The 23,063-nt window shown below is 41.9% G+C and overlaps 1 protein-coding gene across 1 annotated transcript in view; it reads right to left on the bottom strand.

Annotated features, from left to right (window-relative positions):
- Nucleotides 1-23,063, bottom strand: part of adgrb2 (adhesion G protein-coupled receptor B2) — a gene marked incomplete at both ends in the record, with an annotated part of 130,833 nt that overhangs the window by 17,000 nt on the left and 90,770 nt on the right. Inside the window, 12 exons of the mRNA XM_079232359.1 lie at nucleotides 36-749; nucleotides 929-1,101; nucleotides 3,031-3,045; nucleotides 3,433-3,472; nucleotides 5,738-6,007; nucleotides 7,258-7,350; nucleotides 9,495-9,566; nucleotides 10,479-10,578; nucleotides 13,699-13,797; nucleotides 15,720-15,805; nucleotides 19,172-19,238; nucleotides 20,775-20,844. Of these exons, the coding sequence (XP_079088485.1) occupies nucleotides 36-749; nucleotides 929-1,101; nucleotides 3,031-3,045; nucleotides 3,433-3,472; nucleotides 5,738-6,007; nucleotides 7,258-7,350; nucleotides 9,495-9,566; nucleotides 10,479-10,578; nucleotides 13,699-13,797; nucleotides 15,720-15,805; nucleotides 19,172-19,238; nucleotides 20,775-20,844 (1,799 nt within the window). The remainder of the gene's footprint in view (nucleotides 1-35; nucleotides 750-928; nucleotides 1,102-3,030; nucleotides 3,046-3,432; nucleotides 3,473-5,737; nucleotides 6,008-7,257; nucleotides 7,351-9,494; nucleotides 9,567-10,478; nucleotides 10,579-13,698; nucleotides 13,798-15,719; nucleotides 15,806-19,171; nucleotides 19,239-20,774; nucleotides 20,845-23,063) is intronic.

Below are 23,063 nucleotides of genomic sequence, written 5' to 3'. Positions count from 1 at the left end.
CTGGGAACCCTTCCTTCCCTCAACCTCTTACCCACCTCCAGGGATCCTGCTGAGAGGCTGCTGTTGGCATTGGTGCTGCCCAGGTTGCGTGGCAGGGTCCTGGTTCTCTCCACTGTGGTTCCGCCTGTGAGGATCTGTCTGACCGACGGCCTCTGGCCCGGCTTCAGCTGGAGCGAATGCCCGTGGGAGTGCATGTGTCCTCCGTGGGAGTGTACAAGACCACCTTGAGCCATCATGTGGGCATGCCCGTGGGGCATGGTTTTGATCGTCCCGTAAGAGCGGTTGAGGTTCATGGCGATGTTCATGTCGCCCACACTCGACGGCACAAAATCCGCCGGGTATGCCTCACTTTCAGCTGGGTGGAGGGTCAAAGGTGAGGGAGGCGGGGGGAAAGGAGGATCATCCACTGCGATGTTGAGAGGCTTGTCCTCGCACCCCAGTCCCAGACCTCCTCCTTGGGAGGAGGGCGCTGGAGGTTTGAGACTGACCGTCCTACGAGGTAAGACCATGTAGTCTCCCTCCCCGCCTCCTCCACTTCCTCCTCCCCCTCCGCTCCCCCCGCTTCCGGCACTTCCGTCCTGGGAGGTGTTGGAGGACGTGGGCGGTCGAGCCCAGCCCAGGCCGCTCTCGGTGCACAGGTAGATTGGAGCGCCGCCGCGTTGCTGCCCCTGTTGTCTCTGCTGATCTACGTTCACCTCCTTCTTGAGGGGCGTCTCGCTCAGCTCATTGAGGCCGCCGAGGGTTGGAACCTTGTGGGGAAAAACTAAACGTTTCAGTATTTCCTTATTTTAGATAATCTCAACATATAACTTCCTGTAGCTAGATTACAATTGTTCACTTGTTAGTTGCTATGCTTTTCAGATTTTGGACAGAAAAGTTGAGCAGAGCACTACCCTGATCATCCAACTCGTCAACTTAAATTCCTTACCTGTACAATGAGGTTGGGAGGGGGGATGTTCCCGGGCAAGGAGCTGAAGTTGACCCCAATTCCCCCCTCCTGATGGGCTGACAGCTTGGGATCGTCCTCATCATCCAGGGAGATACGGGAGAGGGTCCCAGTGATGGTAGCCGGGTTACAGGTGTTCACCTCTTTGAATATGACTAGAGGGAGAATGGAAAGGAAGTCAAGGAAACAGCAAGGCAGTGTAGGATCGGCATGAGATATGGGGGTTAGGATATTTGGTTAAAGTAAGAAAAGAAGAAGTAAATAGTTTATGAGGTAGGGACAAAAGGTGAGGAAGAGGAACATTTAAAAGGAGAAAGAGGAATGGATATTTAATGGTAAGGTATTGATGTAATGTATGCCAAAGAGAGCACAGTTGACAGAGAGATAGGCAAAATATATATATAATTCAGGTTCTGATACTAAAGTTTGTTTTCAGCTTTGAAGTAGCTGTGAGACAGATTGCATCTCCAAAGAAAAGTTTTGCTTTTCAATTTGTGCTTATATGGTTCACAGTAACTAAGATGAGTTTGTCTCTGACACTGTGACCTTAAGCCTTGCTCCATCTCGAGATTTGCCAGTGAGCCAAGATTTTTATTAGCTTGGAGAAAGAGCCTGAGTGCAAAATGCTGTGCGCTTCAAATGAAATGGAGCAAAATTCCCTCGCTACAGAGTCCTGGCCCATATCTTGTTCACCAGCCTATTATACCCTGCATGCGTGAGTCTGTGCACATTTAATACATGTGTATAAATGTGTATTTCTGTGTGAGGGCCTGCTTTTGTATTCACAACACTGTGAATAAAAACAGAACATCTACTAACATAGCTTTGGGTTAGCATTCATGCATGTTGTTGCGAGTGGAAACTACACACAGAATACGATACTTTTCTCGAATAGCTACTCCAAAATGAACTGCGGCATGCTGATGAGACGCTAAGTTAAATCCCGACTGACATCAATCTATCATCACAATCAAACACAACTCCAAAGCATTTGGAAATTCATGCTCGATATCATGCTCATTCTGTCACCATCAGAGGAGAGAAGATTTACTCTGTGGCCCCAAAATCCAATCTCGCCCAAAGCATGTATCACAGTCCATGTTTATATTAATAGCATTGATGTGACAAAATCTCAAGCTAGGCGTTTTATCAAAAATTAAAGCTGGATCCAGCTTACCAGTCTGCATACCAGCAAGGACAGCGAGTACAGAACTGAGCTATCTCCTGTTTAACAGTCCGGTTGGTGCAAAGGGATGTGAAAGGACTCGACAATTGTTCTCAAATCTGATCCCTTCACATCTGCATCCAACAACGGAGACCCAGAGAATGACCGATAGACAAATCTGAGGGTTGTTTTATGTGTTGCGCTCTCAAGCGCCACAGCCATTACTGCAGTGGCATAGTTCAACTGAACACCTTTACACTGACAGGGAAAGCCGAGACGTTTGGATTGATCACCGTCACCATTCATCACCTATGAAAAATGAAGCTAGTCATGTTTGAATGTGAAAGTTACATATTATTAATAATTAGACAGCCTTTGGGGCAAAAGAAAACCTTTCAATTAACGTACTGCTACTGTCGAGCCGCCGCAGAGCGCATATCAAAATGCTGTGCAGAATAACTCCATCTTAGACCCTGAAGGAAGTACTTGCTGGCTTCTGATGTAAATCATCACTCCGTGATTTCTCGAATTATAATCAGAAGAAATTCAGCATTTAAAAAAAGGGAAAAAAGTGGAATTCATGTGTTTCAAGTGAAATGGGGTTAATTAAGCAGAAGCTTAAAGCTGTTAAGTGACACATGTAGCAATTTGTTAAAACTCAAAATTGTATTCAAAAGTTACAATTTTGTAAATTTTATTGACCAAGTACTTGAACAAGCATTGCCAAGATGTGTTGGCAAAATTGCTTGAGATGTGAAATTATTTTCCAGACATTCCAGTTTTGTTTACAAGCGAGGTGCCACTGCAGTAATGGCGGCTTCTTTACTTCCACATGCAACCCAGATTTGTCTATATGAGTTTGTTAAGTCCAGGGATGGACCAGGCAGTGTTAAAAAGGTCAATTGGGTGAAACACTTACATGGGTGTCCTCTCTCTGCAAGGGTGGAGGGGGAAAGTGACTGTGTTAATAATTTCAAACACATTGTGGTACATATTCAACACATCCAAACGCTCACACACAGGACCATTGTCAGCAGCGAGTGAAACAGGCCTGAACACGCTGAGGGGTGTTATTATCATGCACAATTAAACACAGTCTCATCAAAACATATGCTCGCTGAACACGTATTGGGCAGATTCAGAGTGATTGATAAGGCATAATGATTTGTGCACAACTGTGTCGGGATGTAGAACATCATCTGCTGTCATTTTTTCAACATGTGCAGCAGCAAAAGTAACTTACAGCTCGCCATTGCCTCGCAATGCTTCTCCTTTACCAGACAAAGGGAGAAAGAGAAATCAGATGGAAGGGAGAGCTCACCTGTTTGACACGCCAAATCCACATCTTTTTCAAAATCCGTCTGAGAGAGGGAGGTTAGGTAGAGAGGAAAGGCAATGAGTGGAAGAGAGGAAAGGCAATGAGTGGCATTACATTCAGCACATCAATAAATGCACAGCAGCAATGAGTGACTGGATCTCGAATGGTTATGCTGTATCCAATGACTCTGATGCTCTACTGTAATTTGACACTAAAGACAAGGATATAGATATGTTGCAATGGTGACACTTTACAACCCAGTCAATTAGTAATGCCTTCTGTGAACGAGACACAGCAATGTTGAGTTTTTTTATTTCTTCATAGTGAATTTGTTCAACGCCTTTCCAAACTGAAAAAAACAGACACTTCTGTGTGATGGCACACACTGCTACGTTGTTCATGATGCGTATCGGTTCCCGGCAGCAGACCCAAACACAGTTTTGAAAGAGAGGAGCAGAACACTGGGGTGTTTTTCCCGGTATGTAATGCTACTGTATGCCTCATCAGTCACCTCGCGATCGTCTGAATGCAAACGTATAGCTTTTTTTTTTTACTGCAGCAAAACTATTATCTGCTGTGCCAGTTGAAGCAAAACTTTGTTGTCTTCCAGCCTCGCGTTTTATGGACTAGAAAAAAAAACATAACAATAATCCAAATACTTTTACGATCCATTCGTGTTCACTAAAACACAAACATCCCCAAAGGCCTTAACCTGCACTCAATATTCAGATTTAATACGGATAAGGTATCAAAATATGATGTTCATTGCTGCTTTGATTTACAATCCACTTGAGGAAAGCAGGGTGGCACGACTCCTTGGGGTAAAGAATCCCTCCCAAACCCAAAGGGTGGTGGGTTGAATGAAGAAGTGTTGTTTCCAAAATGGCCACCACTCAAGTTTCCGAAACTTTAGTGAAAGGGAAGCTCATTGCTATGCAGTTGTGGTCCTCCCTTCTCTCCCCATACAGCCTCCTCCTGTCCTCGGCGGGATTCATTTACAAAAGCCTTTGTTTGGATAATAAACTACAGAATTTAGACAGTTTGGGCACGCCACGCAGGCAAAGAGAGGAGCAAGTGGGGGAAATGAAAAACTGAAAGAGAGAAGGAGAGAATGTGGAGAGGTCTCAGAGGAGTGGAAAAGCTCTTAGTAGGAAAATCACCCGCAGCACCATAAATGGCTCTCTCCTAAATAGCCGGATGAGGATATGAAACATCCTCTCTCTTTTCTCTCAGTCTCTATGTGCCATCCAAATTGAGAAAAACAAATACTTTTTTATCTTAACTATAACACACTCTCTCTGCAACAGCCTTGCAGGTTAAGTACATCAAATCACCAACATTAACTGTTTGGTAAAAACACCACAAAGGAACAAAGTCCTATTGTTGAGTCCCATTGACTGAGTTGAGTAAACACCCTATACTATACAGAATTCTAGGCAAATGTAAAAGAAACCATTATCTCCTAAATCTATTGAAATGACCAAAGACAAGGTGTGCTATAGTAAAAGTGCTAGTTTCTATTTCTACATCACATCTATTAAAACAAAGATGTAAAGGTGCAATATGTAATCAAAACTAAACACAATTTGATACAATATTTCTTTTTGGGTCAGGGAATAGCTTGACACTTTTGGGAAGTAATTATGTTTGCTTTCCTGCCCCAGATGATAAGATAGATACTATACTCTCATTTTTGTTTGATAAATATGGAGCTGCCGCCAGCAACGGATTAGTTTAGCTTAAGACTGGAAACATGGAGAAACAACTCTGGCTCTTTCCAAAGTGTATGAACCTCTAGCCTCGGTATATAGACCAACATAGCTTGTTTGGTAAATCAATAAAAACACCTCATTAACAAAAAAGTGATCTTATTGTGATTTTACAGGGATTATGTGCAGGACTTTTTCCTGACCGGGAGCAGTGACCTTGACCGTAACCTTGACTCATCACTGGGCATATAGCAAAGAAGTAGTACATAACCTCCTTTTAAACCACAATATTTTTTTTCATATTAAACAAACAAGATAAAACATGTTAATTGTTGACCTAAAGAGCTTTTTCCAGTCTTTGTGCCAAACTAAGCTAACCAGCTGCTGGCTCTAGCTTCATGTTTAGCGTAAAATAATGAAAGTGGCATCAGTCTTCTTTGAAATAAAGCAAATATGTGCCTCTTTCAAAATGTCTCAGCATTCCTTTACTATTTGTTGCAAAATATTGTTTTACAGATTCCACCTTTCTCCATCTATGGGTTTTACTATTCAAAGTGACATATATACATATTTCATCATATTTACTCAAGGGGACATACTGGTTGTCTGCCGATGTGGTTGTGGGCGTGGTTATGGTTATGAGCGTGGTTGTGGGTATTGTTCAGGATGTGGTTATGCTCATGTGCGTGGCTGTGCTCTAGCCCATGGTTGTGGGTGTTGTGAGGAAGACTGTGGTAACAGGCTTGTTGGCATGCCTGGTGGACCATCGGTTGGAACTGCTGTGAGTGGCAACCGGACAGGCACGGGGAGGCGCCGCAACGCGGAGAGCCACACTGCTGCTGCCCACAGTAGCTCACATTGGGACTCTTCTGATGGTGTAAAACAAATTCATGGAAAACATAAAGTTGAAATGTTTCAGGCAGAAATACAACCAGTTTTCTAGAGGACATTAATGACTCTTAATCAGAGATTAAGATTCCATTTCTTTCTTGTTCATAGGCGCCTTTGATTCCAGAAGGTGTAGCTACAGCTCTACATCTTTATGATGTCTATAAATGTTCGGAGTTTAGTATTCTAATGAGATTTCCAGTGAATAAAGCAAGAACGCCTGAGTATGATTATGATGGTGATACAGCCCGACTGGTGGCGGCGTCACCAAATAATCCATCACAATTAATATTCTCAAGGGTATGGCATCGTTACGACGGTCCTCTGTGCATATGTGCCGTCTGAGAATATTTATTCAAAGTCATACACATGTAGAGAGAACTTCAAGGTTTACTAGCTGTCGTTAATAGAGCAATAGTTGGCATAGCAACGAGCTGTGTGTATGATCACAATATGTTTAACCAAAACTTCTAACAAAATAAGCACCGTCAGACTCTTCCTCTCGGTTATGAAAACAGAGACAGAAAATGTGCCGTAATGGCCTCCCTGAGCAGAACGATGGCTCCAAAGTATAATCGTGGTAACATCAGATGGGCGTTAAGAAAGCCATAACCGTTACCGCAAACAGGTCTCAGGGAGGAATAAAGGGAGAGCGTTGCGATAGGCGCCCACGCTCTGTAACTGTACTGACATTGGCACGGCAGATCAAGTCTACATGATTGATCACACCATTAGCCACGTTGGAACAACAACACTGTTACGGGAGCTCTGTGCTCTTCAAAAAGAGGAAGAAGCGCTGGATGAAAGTAAATAAAAGTCTTGTATTTGATAATACATGAAATACTGTGGCAATATTCACTTTTTGTCTTTAAGTCCATAAACAGAGAATGTGAAAAATGCATTGATATTAATTTTAGTATGAGCATTTTGTTACACAGATTGTAATTGTTGACAACTTTTCATTTCCAGTTATGGCACTATAAAAAGTTAGTTTCAGGCTGGGAGGGATAGTACATTTATATGGGAAATGAAATCAAAACAGTTTGGAAAATACAAATTGAAAATGCATAATGCATGAACAATAATGAAGAGAGCCAGGTATGAGTTTGGACACTTCAATAATAGCAATCATGCTTATTGCTATTGGAGCCGAAGCTTCTGGAAAGCTCAAGCCTGGTTAATTTGAGTCTGAGGCTGATGGATTGGTGGGATGAAATGGAATGCTATTCACCATGATCTGCACCTGTCCGTTCTTGCAAGAGTCTGGCGAGTTTTCGCTGTCGTCTTTACATCCCCCCATCCTACAGCGCACCGCATCCTGCACCTGAAGGGGCAGAATAAGAGATTGGGGAGAGGAAGGATGAATACCGAGAGAAGGAGAGGAAGGGAGGATGCAAAAGGAAAGAAGTTAGTGGAGGAACTTTTACTGAAGTTAGTTTGGCAAATGGAGCATGGGGAACTCACTCCCTCAGACATTTTATATTCTTGTTTTTATTTCTCAATGACAGATGTTCAGTGAATACTAAACTACGTAAAAATGAAAGTAAATGGAAAAACTATATTCTTCACAAAGTAGCTCAGCATGTATCTTACGTAACAGTCAGTGGATTTGGTATAGAAAGCACACAGCAGTTCTTCAAAGTGGCCTATTTGAGCCTTGTGAGATCAGTGGCGCTCAGTCCAAATTAAAAGCGATAGCGCAGTATAGAGATATTCTAACCCGTGGGCCTTTCCACTGTCACCGTTTTTCTTTATCCTCCTACATGCGACATCGATGCAAAAACACACCAGCCCACCGTCAAAAGTTGGTAGAACACAGTTCAAATCAAACGGATCCCCGTGCATTTTGTTTCACAACCAAATTCGAGACTCTTTTCCCACATCGGGCTTTGTATTATGGATACTCCTGCTGAGGAGCAACACCATTTCTCAATGTCGCGGTTGTCAAATCCCATAAGAATCTCATGGGTGGAAACAAGAGTGCTTGTGTAAGAAGCATTGCGAGAGCGAATGAGAGCATCTTCAATCTCGCTGGGTGGTCTCATCTATATGTGTGTGTGTGTGTGTGTGTGTGTGTGTTTGTGTGTGTGTGTGTGTGTGTGTGTGTGTGTGTGTGTGTGTGCCGTGAAGGATGTAGTGAATTGGGGAAGAATCCATGTCGGATTAATACTGCATGAGCTGGGTTATTGCCTCCATTGTTTCTTTCCATCCGTCTCTTCCCTTTATGTCCACACTCATCCTCAGTGGCATTTGTTCCCTGCTCTTGATTGTTGTGAGTGTCTGTTGGCAATGTAACTCATTCTGAGTTCAAAGTGAAGAGACCCTCTATGTGTCCATACCTCTCTCTCCACCTTCATCTCCATCTCTTCCTCTCCGACCATCATACCCTGCTTCGCTCTTGAATCACATTTTTCTTCTTCTTTTTTTCTACTTCCTCCACAGATCTCTGCATGCAATTTGTGTTCAACCCTCCTTCCTCCCCTTCCTCTCCTTTCTCATAATATACCTTATCCTGTGCCATCGCCGCACCGCCGCACCCTCACATGCATCGAGCGCTATCAAGGAGCGCAGCGTGGCTTTTTGTCTGTACTTTACTTCACATAGCATCACCCTTTGTGATGCCTTCACTCTTGTTTTGCACCATAGTGCTTCCTCATTCTGCCCCTTGTTCCTCTCCTCCCCCCTCCCTCCCTTCGATGTGCCACACCACTCTGCCTGTTGTTCAGCAGCTATGAGGGATTTATGCAGGGGATTTTCATACATTTACAATAAATAATTCCTGGATTTACTATACCCTGATCCGTGCCGCTTTTGTGATATTGATTTAATGCAGCTAAGCATTCCAAGCATTTAAGAATTCACTTATACCATGCAGTGCATTCAACAGCATAATGATCTCTTGGATAAAGGAAAGTCTGTGTGTGGTGTGTATGCATCAGCAACACATTCATGGAAAACTGATGACATTGTAAATCTATTAATTGTAGCAAGTGCAATCGCGAGTTAGACCATGGGAAATTGTGTGTGTGTGTAAATAACTGTCTCAAGGGCATGACTAGACGTATGTGGACAATGAGTTTAAAATTCGACATCCTCGGGGGCACAGCAAAGCCTGTGGCATAAAAGGCACTAGGGGTATTAGTTAGGGACTTAGAGTCTTATTCCATAAAGCATCTTGGTAAGCTCCTTAAAGCAGCCTTGGATCAGACGGACAATACTGTACTATCATACTGCATTATGCCGAAGAAGCGCTGCAACATAGGACATAAATACCGTGCTAATCTCTCATGTCTGATTCGCCTGCGTACTGCCGTGACTTCTGACTGACCCGGAAACTAACATGACATTTGCGAAACACGAAGCCCACCTGTCGAAGGCAGTGCATGTTGGTGAGGTCACTCTGTGGTGCTGATTTTGAAATGTATGAACTCAATGTGTCTGGGAGCAGAAGGGGAAAACCGGACTCACCTCTCGGCGCATTGCACAGTGGACGGTGATGATGACAAAACCCTGGACCGAGTCAAAGACGGCAAAGAGGACCTGGAGGAGGCAAGAGATATATCATTGTAGTGGGTCACAAACCTAAACCATGGCACCCCTTTTAAAGTTATTTTTGTTTGCCAGGCACCCCTCTATATGCTCTTCACCCACAATATGTACCATAAGTTACAATGGATGATATGAACTTTTATCAATGTTTGGCACCGTTGCTGCATTTGACAGTTTTCCCCACAGAGAAGGCATTCTAATGTGGAAAAGCTAACCACAAAAAGCTGTAAGCATACGGCCGCTTCTGCCATTATGCAGAATGATTTTTAATAGAAAGTATTTAGTGTTACCAAGACAACCAGCAACCCTGAGCTTTCATTATTATTCTCAGCTATGATAAAATTGCAAAGCAATTTACATCTTAATCGTCTCGGTTTTATAAAGTTGGAAATGGAATACACCATTTATGTTTAATGTCAAAAATAAAATGCTCCAAAAAATAAAATAATAATCTTATGGCATGCTTGAACTGTCTCTGAGGCACTCTAGCCACTGCATTATGATATCCTGTGTTAATACTGTAGTGAAATGACTCAATAATCACTAGAGAAACGCGAGTGAAATGAGTCAGCCAAATCATGTTTATTCACAATAAATCTTCATAGCCGTTCATACTTTCATTCATAGACTGTCACTGCGGATGAGACTGACACTGTGCGGATTGTAGGTTCTTTGTTTCTACTTTTTCAATGGTGATCCTAGTTTTTTCTTCTCTCTTCTTTTTCTCCTCTATTTATACTTCTCTACTACACATTCAGAATTAAACTCATTTTTATAAAACACATTTTTATATTAAAGTGTCATTTTTGTAATGCATTACCCAATTTTAAAGCTGCTTTTCAATGATGCATGCTTGTCGGTAACAGCGCGTAAGCCTCTGCTAGTGTTACTGAGATACATCACCTGGAAGAGGGTGGAGCGCCGGTCGGTTATGGCGAGCACCGCTGACATCCAGGTTAATGCCAACAGGGGGAGAACCACGCAGGAGCTCCACAGAGACGCCCTGCCAGGGGAAGAGAAAGCGATGCAGACACAGAGGGGGTGGGGGTACAAGAGGGGACAGAAGGAGAAGTAACAAGGGGTTCAGTGTCAAACCAGACCAGCCGGTTTTGGTAAGTCACATAACTCAATTCCCCCCCATACACACAGACACATACAGACACACACACCATTCTTAGATTCAGTGGTGGGCAGTTTGAAGCTGATTGGCACACAAAGGGCTCGCATCACACATAATAGCTCAGCTGAAAAGTGGAAGATGATGTGTAATCACGTAGATACATGTAGTTACGATACTGACAATTGCTCACAATTACATGGTTGATGCTCGCGTAAGTCTCATGCTGGTGGACTGTGAGACGATGGGGCCAGCAGGGACGGGGAAGACAGGCCATTGACAAGTACCGACACAGGGGGCTTCTGAGGAGTCAGTGTGTGTGTGTCTGTCTGTGTGTGCCTGGAGTCAGACACCAATTTAAAATGTTCATGCCGTTTGAGCACATATTACTGGTTTTATAACCATCAGTCTGACAGACTGACTACGCTGAGAAAAATGCACGCCCCTTTATATGTGCATGTCCAAGGCAATGAATAGAACAAGACAATAGAGCAATAAAGTCAAAGCTGTGGTCTTGTTGATGTGTAAACTTCCCAGCTGTTTGTTGACTGTGTGTTTTAACCACACAATATGGTTCAGTGCAGCAACAGTAACGGCATACATTTTATGTGAAAAGAAGCACTCTAATGCTGCAAGTGTACCTCATCATACATAATAAGTGTTTTTTAATGAGCTGTTGTATTTCAAAGTTCTACAAAATCATTAGGAAGGAAGGAAATATGGGGAAAGCATATTTTGTCCCACTTTTCTCTTTCTAGAAATGAATTCCCAAGTCTTAAAAGCTTTATCAGTATACTTGGTATAAATAGACCTGGCTTACTATATAATACTGATACAGAGAATAAGGGAGTGTGTAATACCAGCAATGTTTAAGCTGAATTCTTGTGTTTGCATGCTATTTCAGTAAATACAGGAATATTATGGTTTCACACTAGGATTTCTATAAGCAGATTATTCAAAGGATTTACCGAATAACCAGTATACTGCAAACAGAAGAAGTGCAGTCATTTTAATATAAATGACCTATCTGATAATATAAAATATGTATACGGCAAAGATGTAGGTGGATCTGAGATCAGCAAAGCTGTGTGATAGAAAGTCAATAATGGCCCTGTGTTTTCCCAGGGACCAAAAGTAACTGATACAAACTTGTAACTGCAAATAGGCAATCTCATCCCATTAGCGTTCAATCGTGAAACAACACAACCAAGAACAGAGTTCCTACTTTAAACAGAGCGCTCTTCCAAAGTAAACACGAAGCCATAATGAAGGATTTGCACAAGGACAAAGTTAAATACGCAGAGCATTGTTTGCAAGAGTAAAACGGAAGGAAGGTCTTTCATTAACAGATATGCTGCTCTGAACAAGAAACCTTGACAACAAGACTCTTTAAGATTGCAAAAATCCAGTTAAAAAAATAATTAAAATTGGCAATCTGTCTTTTTCTTGTTACACTATAGTAGCCCCTTTGAACAGGTCCAGACACAATAGGAGATGCCGGTGGGGATGCAGCAAAACATCTTTAAAGGTGCAAGATCCAGGATTGGCAACATGTTGACAGCCTCTCAACGTGTCGATGTTGAGCTGGCGGCTCATAGCAAACAGTGCGGACAGAGCTAACAGTGCAAACTACATCCAAAGTGCTGACAGAGCTAACAGAGTTAACTTTTGGTTTTACAATTCCGCAACGACGCCTTCGGTCGGGATGCCGTTATAAGCTGTCACCGCCATATGAGAGCAATGCAGAGCAGCGGCCGTGAGATAAGCACACGGGCACGCTCACGTGCACTATCATGCACTAACATGCACTCAAAGCATGCAAGGCCAGCTTGGTGATGTCAACAGAGCAAGGAGAAGCTTGGATAGGAACACACACAGCGGGAGAGCAAATTCATTCTCTGATCAGGTTGACATTACTCTACCAAACTATATTTTTAGACAGCACATAGCTGCTTTAGTGAAGTTCAGAATGACAGCTCTTTCAAAGAGCACATATCATATAAAAAAATACAATAATATAAATACAAATAACTGCTATACATCAACCTGTGTTTCTACATCCCTTTGTACTGTTTTGAATTATAAACTCTTGCTTATATCAGCACATTGTTTAACAGAGGCTCTGCTTTGTTTGGATAATGTGCACAAAGACAAATATGCAAAAACAAGCAAAGATATTGGGTCTTATATCCAGAAAAAAACTGGATTATAGCATGTTTCGTGAGAACTTTTAAATCCTCCCTCCCCTGTATGTAATAGTGACTTGAAGGCTTTTTCTCGAGCCACACACACATATTTTAACACTATCTTCACAGGATGTGTAACACTCAACCTCATTGATCTCTCAAAGACATTCTCTCTACACATTCTAAAAGATGATCTAAACAGATCCTTTTATATGCATGGAGCTCCAGTATATATGTAATAATGTTGGCTTGTTACACTCCTTAAATGCTTTGCCAGTTTTTCCTCATTCCCTTGCTGAAATGAAATATCTGAAAAATGATGTGTTCACTGTGAACACCATCTTAAGGTGGTGGAACAGATATGACAGTTCACCACAATACCTAATAAAACGAGAAACACATTTTATAATGCAGCACAGTTTGCATTATTCCTGACATTTAACTGCCCTGGTGTGTGAAGCCTCCACAATACGGCAGTAAAAACAAGTTAAAACAAACTCTAAGAATGATTCACAAACACTGTGTGACACAGGTCAGGTTTGCTCTGCATGAACTGAGGAAAATCCACTTTGGATCAAAACATGCTCTCGTTAAATAGCGATGGCTTGCAGTGAAGGTTTTTTCCTTTTCATTAGTTTGTTTTTTTCATCCACGTCTGGATGCCATCCTGCCTCGTTACCGACAGACCGAGATTAAAAGGATGGTGAGTGAGAGAGAGATGAAGAGAGAGAAAGAGAGAGAGAGATAAGAATGGGGATAGAGAGAGAGAGAGAGAGAGAGAGAGAGAGATAAACAAATAGAAAGATGAAGATGGACTAACATGGCGCTGCTGGCAGTCGAGCTGGACAAAGCGGTGCTCGAGATCACGCCACACTTGGAGCATTTCAGGAGCATTCGGCTACGCGCCTCCGCTGGGACACTTTAGGACATGTGCAAACAGACACACACACACACACACACACACACACACACACACACACACACACACACACACACACACACACACACACACAACCATGTGGGGAGGAGAAGAGGGAGTGGGGGTGGGGAATGTATGCAAACACAAGTTCCAGAAATGGCAAAAGGTGAATATGTGCAGGTGTCATAGTTGCAAAAAGAACGTGAAGAAAAAGGACACAACACAGAGTGGGTGGGGGAAAGAAAAAGGGAGGAGGGGAGGGAGAAAAGAAAGAAAGAAAGAAAGAAAGGCAAATTAAAAACAGATCTTAAAAAGTAGCAGCAATGAATAACAGTCAGAATACAAAGATTGATTCAGAGCAAGTGGAGAGAAAGTGAGAGACGAACATTGCAATGTTACAGCAGAATAGTGTGGATTACAGAATACAGTGACACAGAGAGGACATACACCAACTATCATATTCCACAGGGCTGTGCACAATGAAGCTTTATCAGGGTGAAGAGGAAGAAAAAGACTCTAGTTATTTACTTACAGTTGACTACTCAGGCGAAGAGAAACAGTGTGTGTGTGTGTGTGTGTGTGTGTGTGTGTGTGTGTGTGTGTGTGTGTGTGTGTGTGTGTTTGTGTGTTAATGTGTGTGTGCAGTATTGTACACCGCAAGTGGAGAATGATGGGGCCATGCACGGGCTATGCTACATTAGCGTCCCATCACAGCTCATTGCTTTAGCGCCAGCCACATCCCCACGGCTTCATAAGGAAATACATTTTGCTAATGACAGCCTGTCCTGTTAGCAGCGCGAGCGCCGAGATGTGTGTGTGTGTGTGTGTGTGTGTGTGTGTGTGTGTGTGTGTGTGTGTGTGTGTGTGTGTGTGTGCCTATAAACACACTCTGCAGAGAATCTGAGAAGGAATGTGCTTAATACTCGGATAACACCGAGGACTTAGCCTGCAACAAAGAAGGGTGCATCTGTTTATGTGTCTGTGTCGGTGCGTTTGTGCATATCAACCGGTTTAATCTCAGTCGAATCAAATGTTAACAAAAGCTTATCAACCCCCCACAGAGCCAATCAGTAATATTAACCCTGCCAGCTACACACCAATTGTCAATTTAAATTGGTGCAAGAGACAGACATTGATGAAAAGTGTAACGAGAGAGAGAAAGAGAGAGAGAGAGAGAGAGAGAGAGAGAGAGAGAGAGAGAGAGAGAGAGAGAGAGAGAGAGAAATATAAAGAAAAAAGCAAAATCAATAGGTATGGAAGTGAAAACATAGATTTGGCTGCGAGAGCTGAGGAAATCTCCACTCAAAGGATTAAAAAAGATGATGAACAACCACCAACTGCTTTAATGTTCTAGGTGGATGCATATGCATGCATGTCTTATATATGCACATCATATGTGTGCATGGCTGACAGAATAATGGATTTATGTAATCAGGTTTCCATCTGCCATCAATTTACATATCCACCATATTCACCTATGTCACATAATACCGAGAACATAAGACGTGGAAGCGATTGTGAAATGCTGATGGATTTCACAGAGCAACAGAACATAACAGATTTTCTTGTCATTTTGATGCCAAATTGGACCATATTTGTCATTATTTCAGTTTCCGGGAGGCACAGGTGCACAAGTAGGTTTGCGTTCAGAGACCCTTGAAAGCGGTTGTAATTAGTTACCATGAAAATGTTGCCTCTCTGAGTTTGGTGTCTGCCACAGAGATTTATTTAATGCAGCAAATTTGTAGCCGGTTCCCAACAAGAATTGTGTTGATGGATGAGTAAGCTGTGTGTGTCGATGTCTTTTGTGCATAGCTGTGTGTGTGTGTGTGTGTGTGTGTGTGTGTGTGTGTGTGTGGGTGTGTGTGTGTGTGTGTGTGTGTGTGTGAGAGAGATGGAGAGGATTTGGGAAATTAGCTTACCCCGCTCGTTGCTTTTTAGACTTGTCTGAGATGCCGTCTCGTGACATGAGCTTGTTGAACACCACAATTCCAATGAGCATATTGACCTGAGAGAGACAGAGGGAACAGTTTGATTAGAACTGATATTATAGATGGGTTGCCAACAGGGATTCAATTCATGCACTGTACAACAAAAACATCCTTTTTTTTTATTGCCCTATAATGTTAAGACTGGCAGTGATGGTGCCTTTGTAGAGAGTAGCTTTAAGCTTATTTTATTTTATTGAAAAAGCATACATAGATTTCCTAGCACACAACTATTACTCACAGTTTTAAAAATCCATAATGGCCAAAATGTCCAAAGAGAAAGTGGAACATAATTATAGTAATAACAGCATTCCAACTGTGTGTACATACTGTATCTGTGGTGCCATGGGCTTAAAACAGAGACACATTTAAAGTATATTTGTGAACTCAAATGTAATCATATTATAACATCATGGCATATACTTTTATACAAGTTTGTATTTGGGCAATCACTACTAAATTTTTCCTTCTCGTATTCATCATTGCAGATGTGTATTATGGTAATTGATTATTGCAGTATGGCTTTCAGCCATTAGTGGCAGTAAAGAGCAATGTCGATGAGCAGAACCCCATTCAGTATGTGAGGAATACAATTGCCAACTTTAAAGGTACTCTTGGAAGTACATTCTCACGAAACTGCATTGTGGTCCAAAAGACCTGCTTTACTTAATGTCTTTATATAATAAACACTCGCTGGCTTCTCTTCCACATGAGGAGCCACTAGTTAAGCTTGCCAAACATCTGGCCATAGTGACCCAGTGACAACATTTCTATTCGGCACACGCCCACAGAGATCTGAGCCAACGATTGCCATGTAGACCACTTCCACTATGAAATCCTGTCCATCTGGGAGATAGCAGTGACATATTCCTTCTAATCCTGATTATATCTGAACTGTTTCTATCGCCGTTCGTGGGTTTCCCTGTAGAGTTTCTGTTTGGTTATTCATCTGCTGGTGTTCTTTGGGATGTCGGCGTTTCATTAGCAACAGATGACATTCACGCACTGTGTATGCAACGCATTCAAGGTCCTAAACTGGATTCCTTCCTACATCCGTCACCGTTGGCAACTTCTGCCAGGGCAGAAACATTTTATAGATTCAATACACGACGGTTGCTGGAAATCCTAAAAAAAAGAGCTGAGTGGTTGAGCAGTTAAAGTCTGACTTTGATGTGGTCAGTTGAAGTTCCAGTTTTTTGCAGCCTTTGCAGAAGCCGGATTTTGATTTGAAGCCTATTTCTTTTCTACATCTATGGTACATCTGGCAGCTTTTGCAATAGGCTAAAATAGTCAGTCTCTCTCTCTCTCTCTCTCTCTCTCTCTCTCTCTCTCTCTCTCTCTCTCTCTATCTCTCTCTGATCCCCTTCCCCCTCATGTGTGTGTTGCTGCCGACAGCTCCCTACGATGTTCCAGATTGTGAGAGCGCTATTGTCATGCCAGTCATGTCCGGTCCCAGCATTGTGAGTCAGCATCATCCTGCGCTGCTATTTGCCCAGGGCCAGGTTGATTAATTAGAGAAGAGCCCTGTGGGAAGGTCTGTGTTTCTCTGCCCGATGCCCCACTCTCATTACAGATGTGTGTTAGAGTGGGGCCCCAGCAACAACACCAGGGGCCCGGGGACTGTTACAGGACATAGCAGCTGGGGTGTGGAAAGTAAATCGACATTGTAGAGGTGGTGGGAGGTTGGCATCCTTCCAAGGAACACCAGACTCTGATGCACAACGTAGGAGGATAACTGTCCTCTGATTTTACAAGATGACTTTAACCTTTGAGCTCTTAAACATAGACACACCAAACGCCTAACCCTTCTTATATTGGAATGTGTTGTTTTTAGTATTATTAATGTATGTACAATGGGTTTCGTTAGATAAAGCACCAACCTTGTGAATTGTGAGTGTGAATGTGCAGGAGATAGTTTTCTGACTATGTAACCTTTAAATAATAGTAGTATTGGAAGCCAAAACATTATCATAATCATGAATATTCAGCACTACATCATCCTGCGTTCCCTCGTGCCCCGAACTGTCAAACTGTCACGCTCTCGTCAGGAATTTACTTTAAAAAAATGCACATCACTCTGCACACCTGATCCACGCTTTATTTCTGACATGTGCTACACAGCGAGTGTGCAAGCAACAAGGGAAAACAATAATAATCTTAATGCATGAGCAGAAACACAACAGCAGCAGCAGTACCCTCATCCTGACTTATTATTAAACTTAGTTGTGGAAATATCCACCCAGGGATTCATTCAGGGCTAGTAAGATTGTAGCCGACCCCTCTCACCCTGGACATAACTCCCCTCTGGCAGTAGGCTGAGGTCCATCAGGACCAAGACCTCCTGCCACACAAACAGTTTTTTCCCCATCAGCAGTCGGGCTCATCAACAGAGCCCGGGTGCCCCACTGACCGACTCTGACTCTGCCACCCCCAGACAATTGCCTACCTGACTTTGACTCTGCCACCCCCAGACAATTGCCTACTGTTCACTCCCCTGCACATCCCTCCACACCTCATTTTAATACACTTGCCACTTTACTCTACACTTGTCACTTTCACATAATCACTTCATTCCATGCACTTTATTTTATTTTAATTACATTTTAACCTTAATTTTTATATTCCGTCGTTCTAATTGTAAATACTCAGTAGACCCAATTGTAAATATTCATGCTCCCTTTTTATAGCACTCTGTGGTATGTTTATCGTTGAATGTTTATTGTTAAATATCATGCACCTTCCACCAGGACAAATTCCTTTTATGTGTAAACATACTTGGCAATTAAATGGCTTTCTGATTCTGATTTTGCAGGAATTAGCCTGCTAGAAACACCTGCATACAGCGGCACACAACATATGATTAAAACAACACTGAGATGCAATCAATGCACTCAATTTAGCTGCAGAAAAATATTAAGCTACATGTTATTGTATTGTAAATGCCTATTGTATACTAATTGACAAAATCAAACAAATGACACCCTGTTATGATTGTGGTGCACACTGAGTCACACATTCACGTCCAAAAAAGAATATATGTATCCTTAAATACATTGGGTGAAATGACTCATACTTTGAAAGTACATTAACGAATGAGAGATGTGGCTGCTGGGCTTGTGTTGCATAGCCAGGAAGCTCTTGTCTGCTGGAATATATTTTAGTGTTTTTGAGCTGACATTTTTTAACTCAAGGATCAAAGTGCTCATCTCATCATTTTGTCATGGACACCCCGGGTGCGTCTGTATGCGCACATGTGCATGAGGGAGTGAAAGGAGAAGGACAAACCCCAAAGGTCAGCTGCAGCTCTTAGCTTGCATGCTAACTTCAGACAATATTTGTAGAATTATATTATAATCTCTCTGAGAGAGTATGTTGGACAGACTCACCAATACAATGACAGCAGCAGGCCCAACGAAGGCATACAGCAGACCGCCCTCCAAGGACAACCAGCAACTAAAAAAAACAAATAAAAAAAAACCTTTAGCAAGAAATCACATTCAGGTCACACATTCCACTTGTTGTGAGTGCCAAGCACTTCACCACAACAAGTACACAATCAATTAAGGCTTTTGGATGTCCTAAGTGAGGGATAAAGCAGCCATTTATGTGGCTGGGTAAGTGCTTGATTCTGTAAATATCGCCCTAAGTGACAAGAACATGAATTATGAACATTACCTGAAACATATCCCGAAAACTGTAAATACTCTTGTGGAATTTTTTGGGGTTTGAAGCTGCTGAGACTTAATGAGTTTAAATGTATCCTCCAGTGATGTCATCAGAGCATACTGAAACCCTGCTGTTGTCTTAATTGCAGCTCAATAAAAAGGAAGATGAACAACGCACAGCCTGAAAGCTAATTTGCAGTCCTAATATTAATGAGATGTTGATAAAGTAAGAGGGAACAAAGTTGTAAATACCTCTTGGGGTGTTTTCATTAAATCAATTACACCATTGACTGGGTATCAGAACTCTTTGTTGGCACATCTTGTTTAACATTAATTGTCAAAAATTTAGCTTTTAAATGCTGTTCTCCAAAGTAAACAAAACATCCAAAACACGGTTCAAATATACCGTATGGCTGTCTCTTCAATGACATTTATTTTATTTTAGAGTTAAGGTCCCAGGCTTCTTATCTTAGTGAGTCTCAAATAAGTCTCAAATAAACAACATTTCGTGCCTATAAGCCTATTTTTGGTTATTTCACTTGAGAAACTTGTGCTTTTGTCCTTACATGTAAAGTGATTGAAAGTGACTACACTAATTACAATTTAGCATTCTTTGAATAAAAGGTGAAGACAATTCTGGGGTTGTTGTTTATGTTATTGGTTTTGTCCCAACAGGTCTGAAGAGACAGATTAGCTTGATGTTGGACAATATTTTAACCTAGGCTAATGACTTATTTAGTCATGAATAAATTAGAGAAACACTTCAGATTTTAAACATAGTTTGTGGGTCTTGAGTGCATGTTTTATATATATATATATATATATATATATATATATATATATATATATATATATATATAATCTTGACAATATATTAACAACACTATCATTTTCAAGTTAAATGAGCAACTAAGATGTGTTCTGAATGTTATGCATACTGAGAGAAGTTTCAGTCCCCTTGTGACAGTAGTTGTAGTTATAGAAATCAGATAGATAGATGGATGGGTTGTTTTGTTAATACAAAAACATTTTCAAAAATACAGTGAGACTTTATATATTCAGCTGCTTATAGCAGATCCTCCACTGAATCAATAACCACCTCTGGTGAGTAATACAAAACAAGAATGGGAATACTAGTTTACTAAATAAAGCTCAGCCTTCATGGGGAAAAAGAAGGATACAGTATTCTGAACAGCAAAAAAAACACTATGCTTGTTGGGTGTAAGGGCAATAGATGGCGCTGTGTTGGTATTAAGTGCTGATATTTAAATCCAGTCATGACTGGTTTGAGGAACAGTGCATTGGGTCATAAAGTGGCACTCACTAGCTCGCCGTGCCGTAACCTCTCGCTCTGGTGAAACCCACCGACACTGCTACGACGAGAGCTGGAAGACCTGCAGGAACACAGAGAGGGATCAAAAGGGTGAGACAAAGGATAAAAGGAAGCCTTAATGGGGACGATGAAGCATGACGGCCAAATAAGATTCTCTAGTGCGAACAACTCCATATGGCTCTTCCTATTCCGAAATGAAGAAGCCGTGCAATAGAGTGTAACGTGTGCATATGTAATTGAAACTGACTTGGTGCTCTGAAGCTAAGCCAGAGTGCGCTGCATGTGCTCCCTGATGCACAGGTCCAGCTGCAGGCATAAAAACTGGGCTTAGATCCCAGTTCATCGCAGGGATGGAAGCTCTGATTTAGCATTTCTCTTTTACATTAACGCTGTCAAAGGTGACCGAGGCATGCAGCATGCCTGTGAGCGAGTAACACTATGAATGTGGTTGTGTGGGACTGAAAGAGAGTGCATAAAATGTGAGCTATAGCTAGGAGTGGTCAATAAATTGTGCATTAATTAGCTAAATCAAGCAGGGTGGATGTGTCTGCATGTGTGTGTGTGTGTGTGTGTGTGTGTGTGTGTGTGTGTGTGTGTGTGTGTGTGTGTGTGTGTGTGTGTGTGTCGGTGTTTTGGAAAGAGAGTGAGACTGAATGTCACAGAGTACGTGCCAGAAAAAGGAGGAAATATGTCGGCCTCCGTAATGAGTTTGGCTCTGAAATATTCAAGTAATTAACAAAGCTGTGATTATGGCTGCAAATGAAAAGCAATTAGAAAAAGTCACATTAACATTAACAAATAAGATGGTGGGGAGCCAGGCTGGTCCACTAACCAGCATAGGCAAAGTTTCAATTAGACCACATTAGTCCTGCGTTTACTGATGTTGAATACGGTAAACACGGACCTATACATTACACATACATCTCCTGCTAATCCAACACAGCTCTAAGCACACCCCAAATCTCCTGTTTCCATGGCAACTGATTTCAATCACACAATTTGGGGGGGAAATGGCGAAATGGACGTGAGGAGGATAAGCTGTTTGATCCCCCTTCACTCTGCTCGACTGTTTCATGCATTTTATGTGAATTAGCAAGTGCACAGGATAATTATATAGCTGACACTGCGTGTCCCTCCACACGCACACACACACACACACACACACACACACACACACACACACACACACACACACACACACACTGTCAGTATCTTTCTCTATCTGCGACTGTACAACAATCTATACATTCTCCCTCCTCTGTATCAGGTAAGGGCATCGAAGACTTGGCAGATTAGACTGCTGGGATCAATATCAAGGGAAATGAACAGACAGTGTGTGTGTGGCGATGGTGTTCGAGGTTGTGGTTGTAATTTCCAAGGCTATATCTCAAAACATCTGGCCATTGTTACACAGATGTTATCATGTGTTTTGATTATCCTCGAACATCACTGGTCCGAGTACAGCATGATGAAGTGACATGGAGGGGGAATGGAACAGAGAGACGTTCAGCTAAAAAGAGTTGGATTATGTTTACTCTGAGTGTATTACTGTGACCCGTTGTGAGTGTGTGTGTGTGTGTGTGTGACAATATTCACTTCTAGTTTTGGCTGTAATTCGTAAGATTATATTAGATACTTTAATAAATATCTTTCGGGAAATCGAGTCCTTGAAGTAGCAAATAACAACGAAGTGAATGGGCTATAAATGGGAAGAGCGCAAATGAAGGTTATTCAGCATAATGCAGCCACCACTTTCAACACAACAATCTGTTAAAAGTTCTTGTTGAAGAAAGAAACAACATCCTGCTGCTTTCCATCACAAATTCCGGTCACAGAACAATCAGTATCCAATTCATGAAAGTGTTCATTTGCTATGCTGAAGGTTCTCTCACACAAACAAAAGCAACAGCAACCGCAGAAACAATACAATTACAATAGCACCTACGCGTTACAGTGGAGGCCACTAACAAACTGAATGGTCTCTTTCAAAGCAGTCACTAAAAAAGGTCAAGCCATTAACACACGATGCACTGTGCAAGCATTTTAGTATTTGAGCCATCTAGATGAACGAATAAGTAGTTTGAGTGTACCCTATATTTAGAATATTTTCCAACTTTAAAGAGTGCATAAATAAGTTTCACTTTCAGTTCACCTCCCTGTCGGAAATGGCTGACAGTAAGATAAAGCGGTGAAAATGTTCTAAATATAGCGTACACTGAAAGAGATATCGTTTTCTTTTAAGTGGGCCTGACTTTTAATTGGCTAAAATAGCTTTTGCTG

This window comes from Taurulus bubalis, assembly GCF_910589615.1.
Source record: "Taurulus bubalis genome assembly, chromosome: 16".
NCBI lineage: Eukaryota > Metazoa > Chordata > Actinopteri > Perciformes > Cottidae > Taurulus > Taurulus bubalis.
The sequence above is the reverse complement of the archived record's forward strand: the minus strand, read 5'-3'. Positions and strand labels throughout refer to the sequence as shown.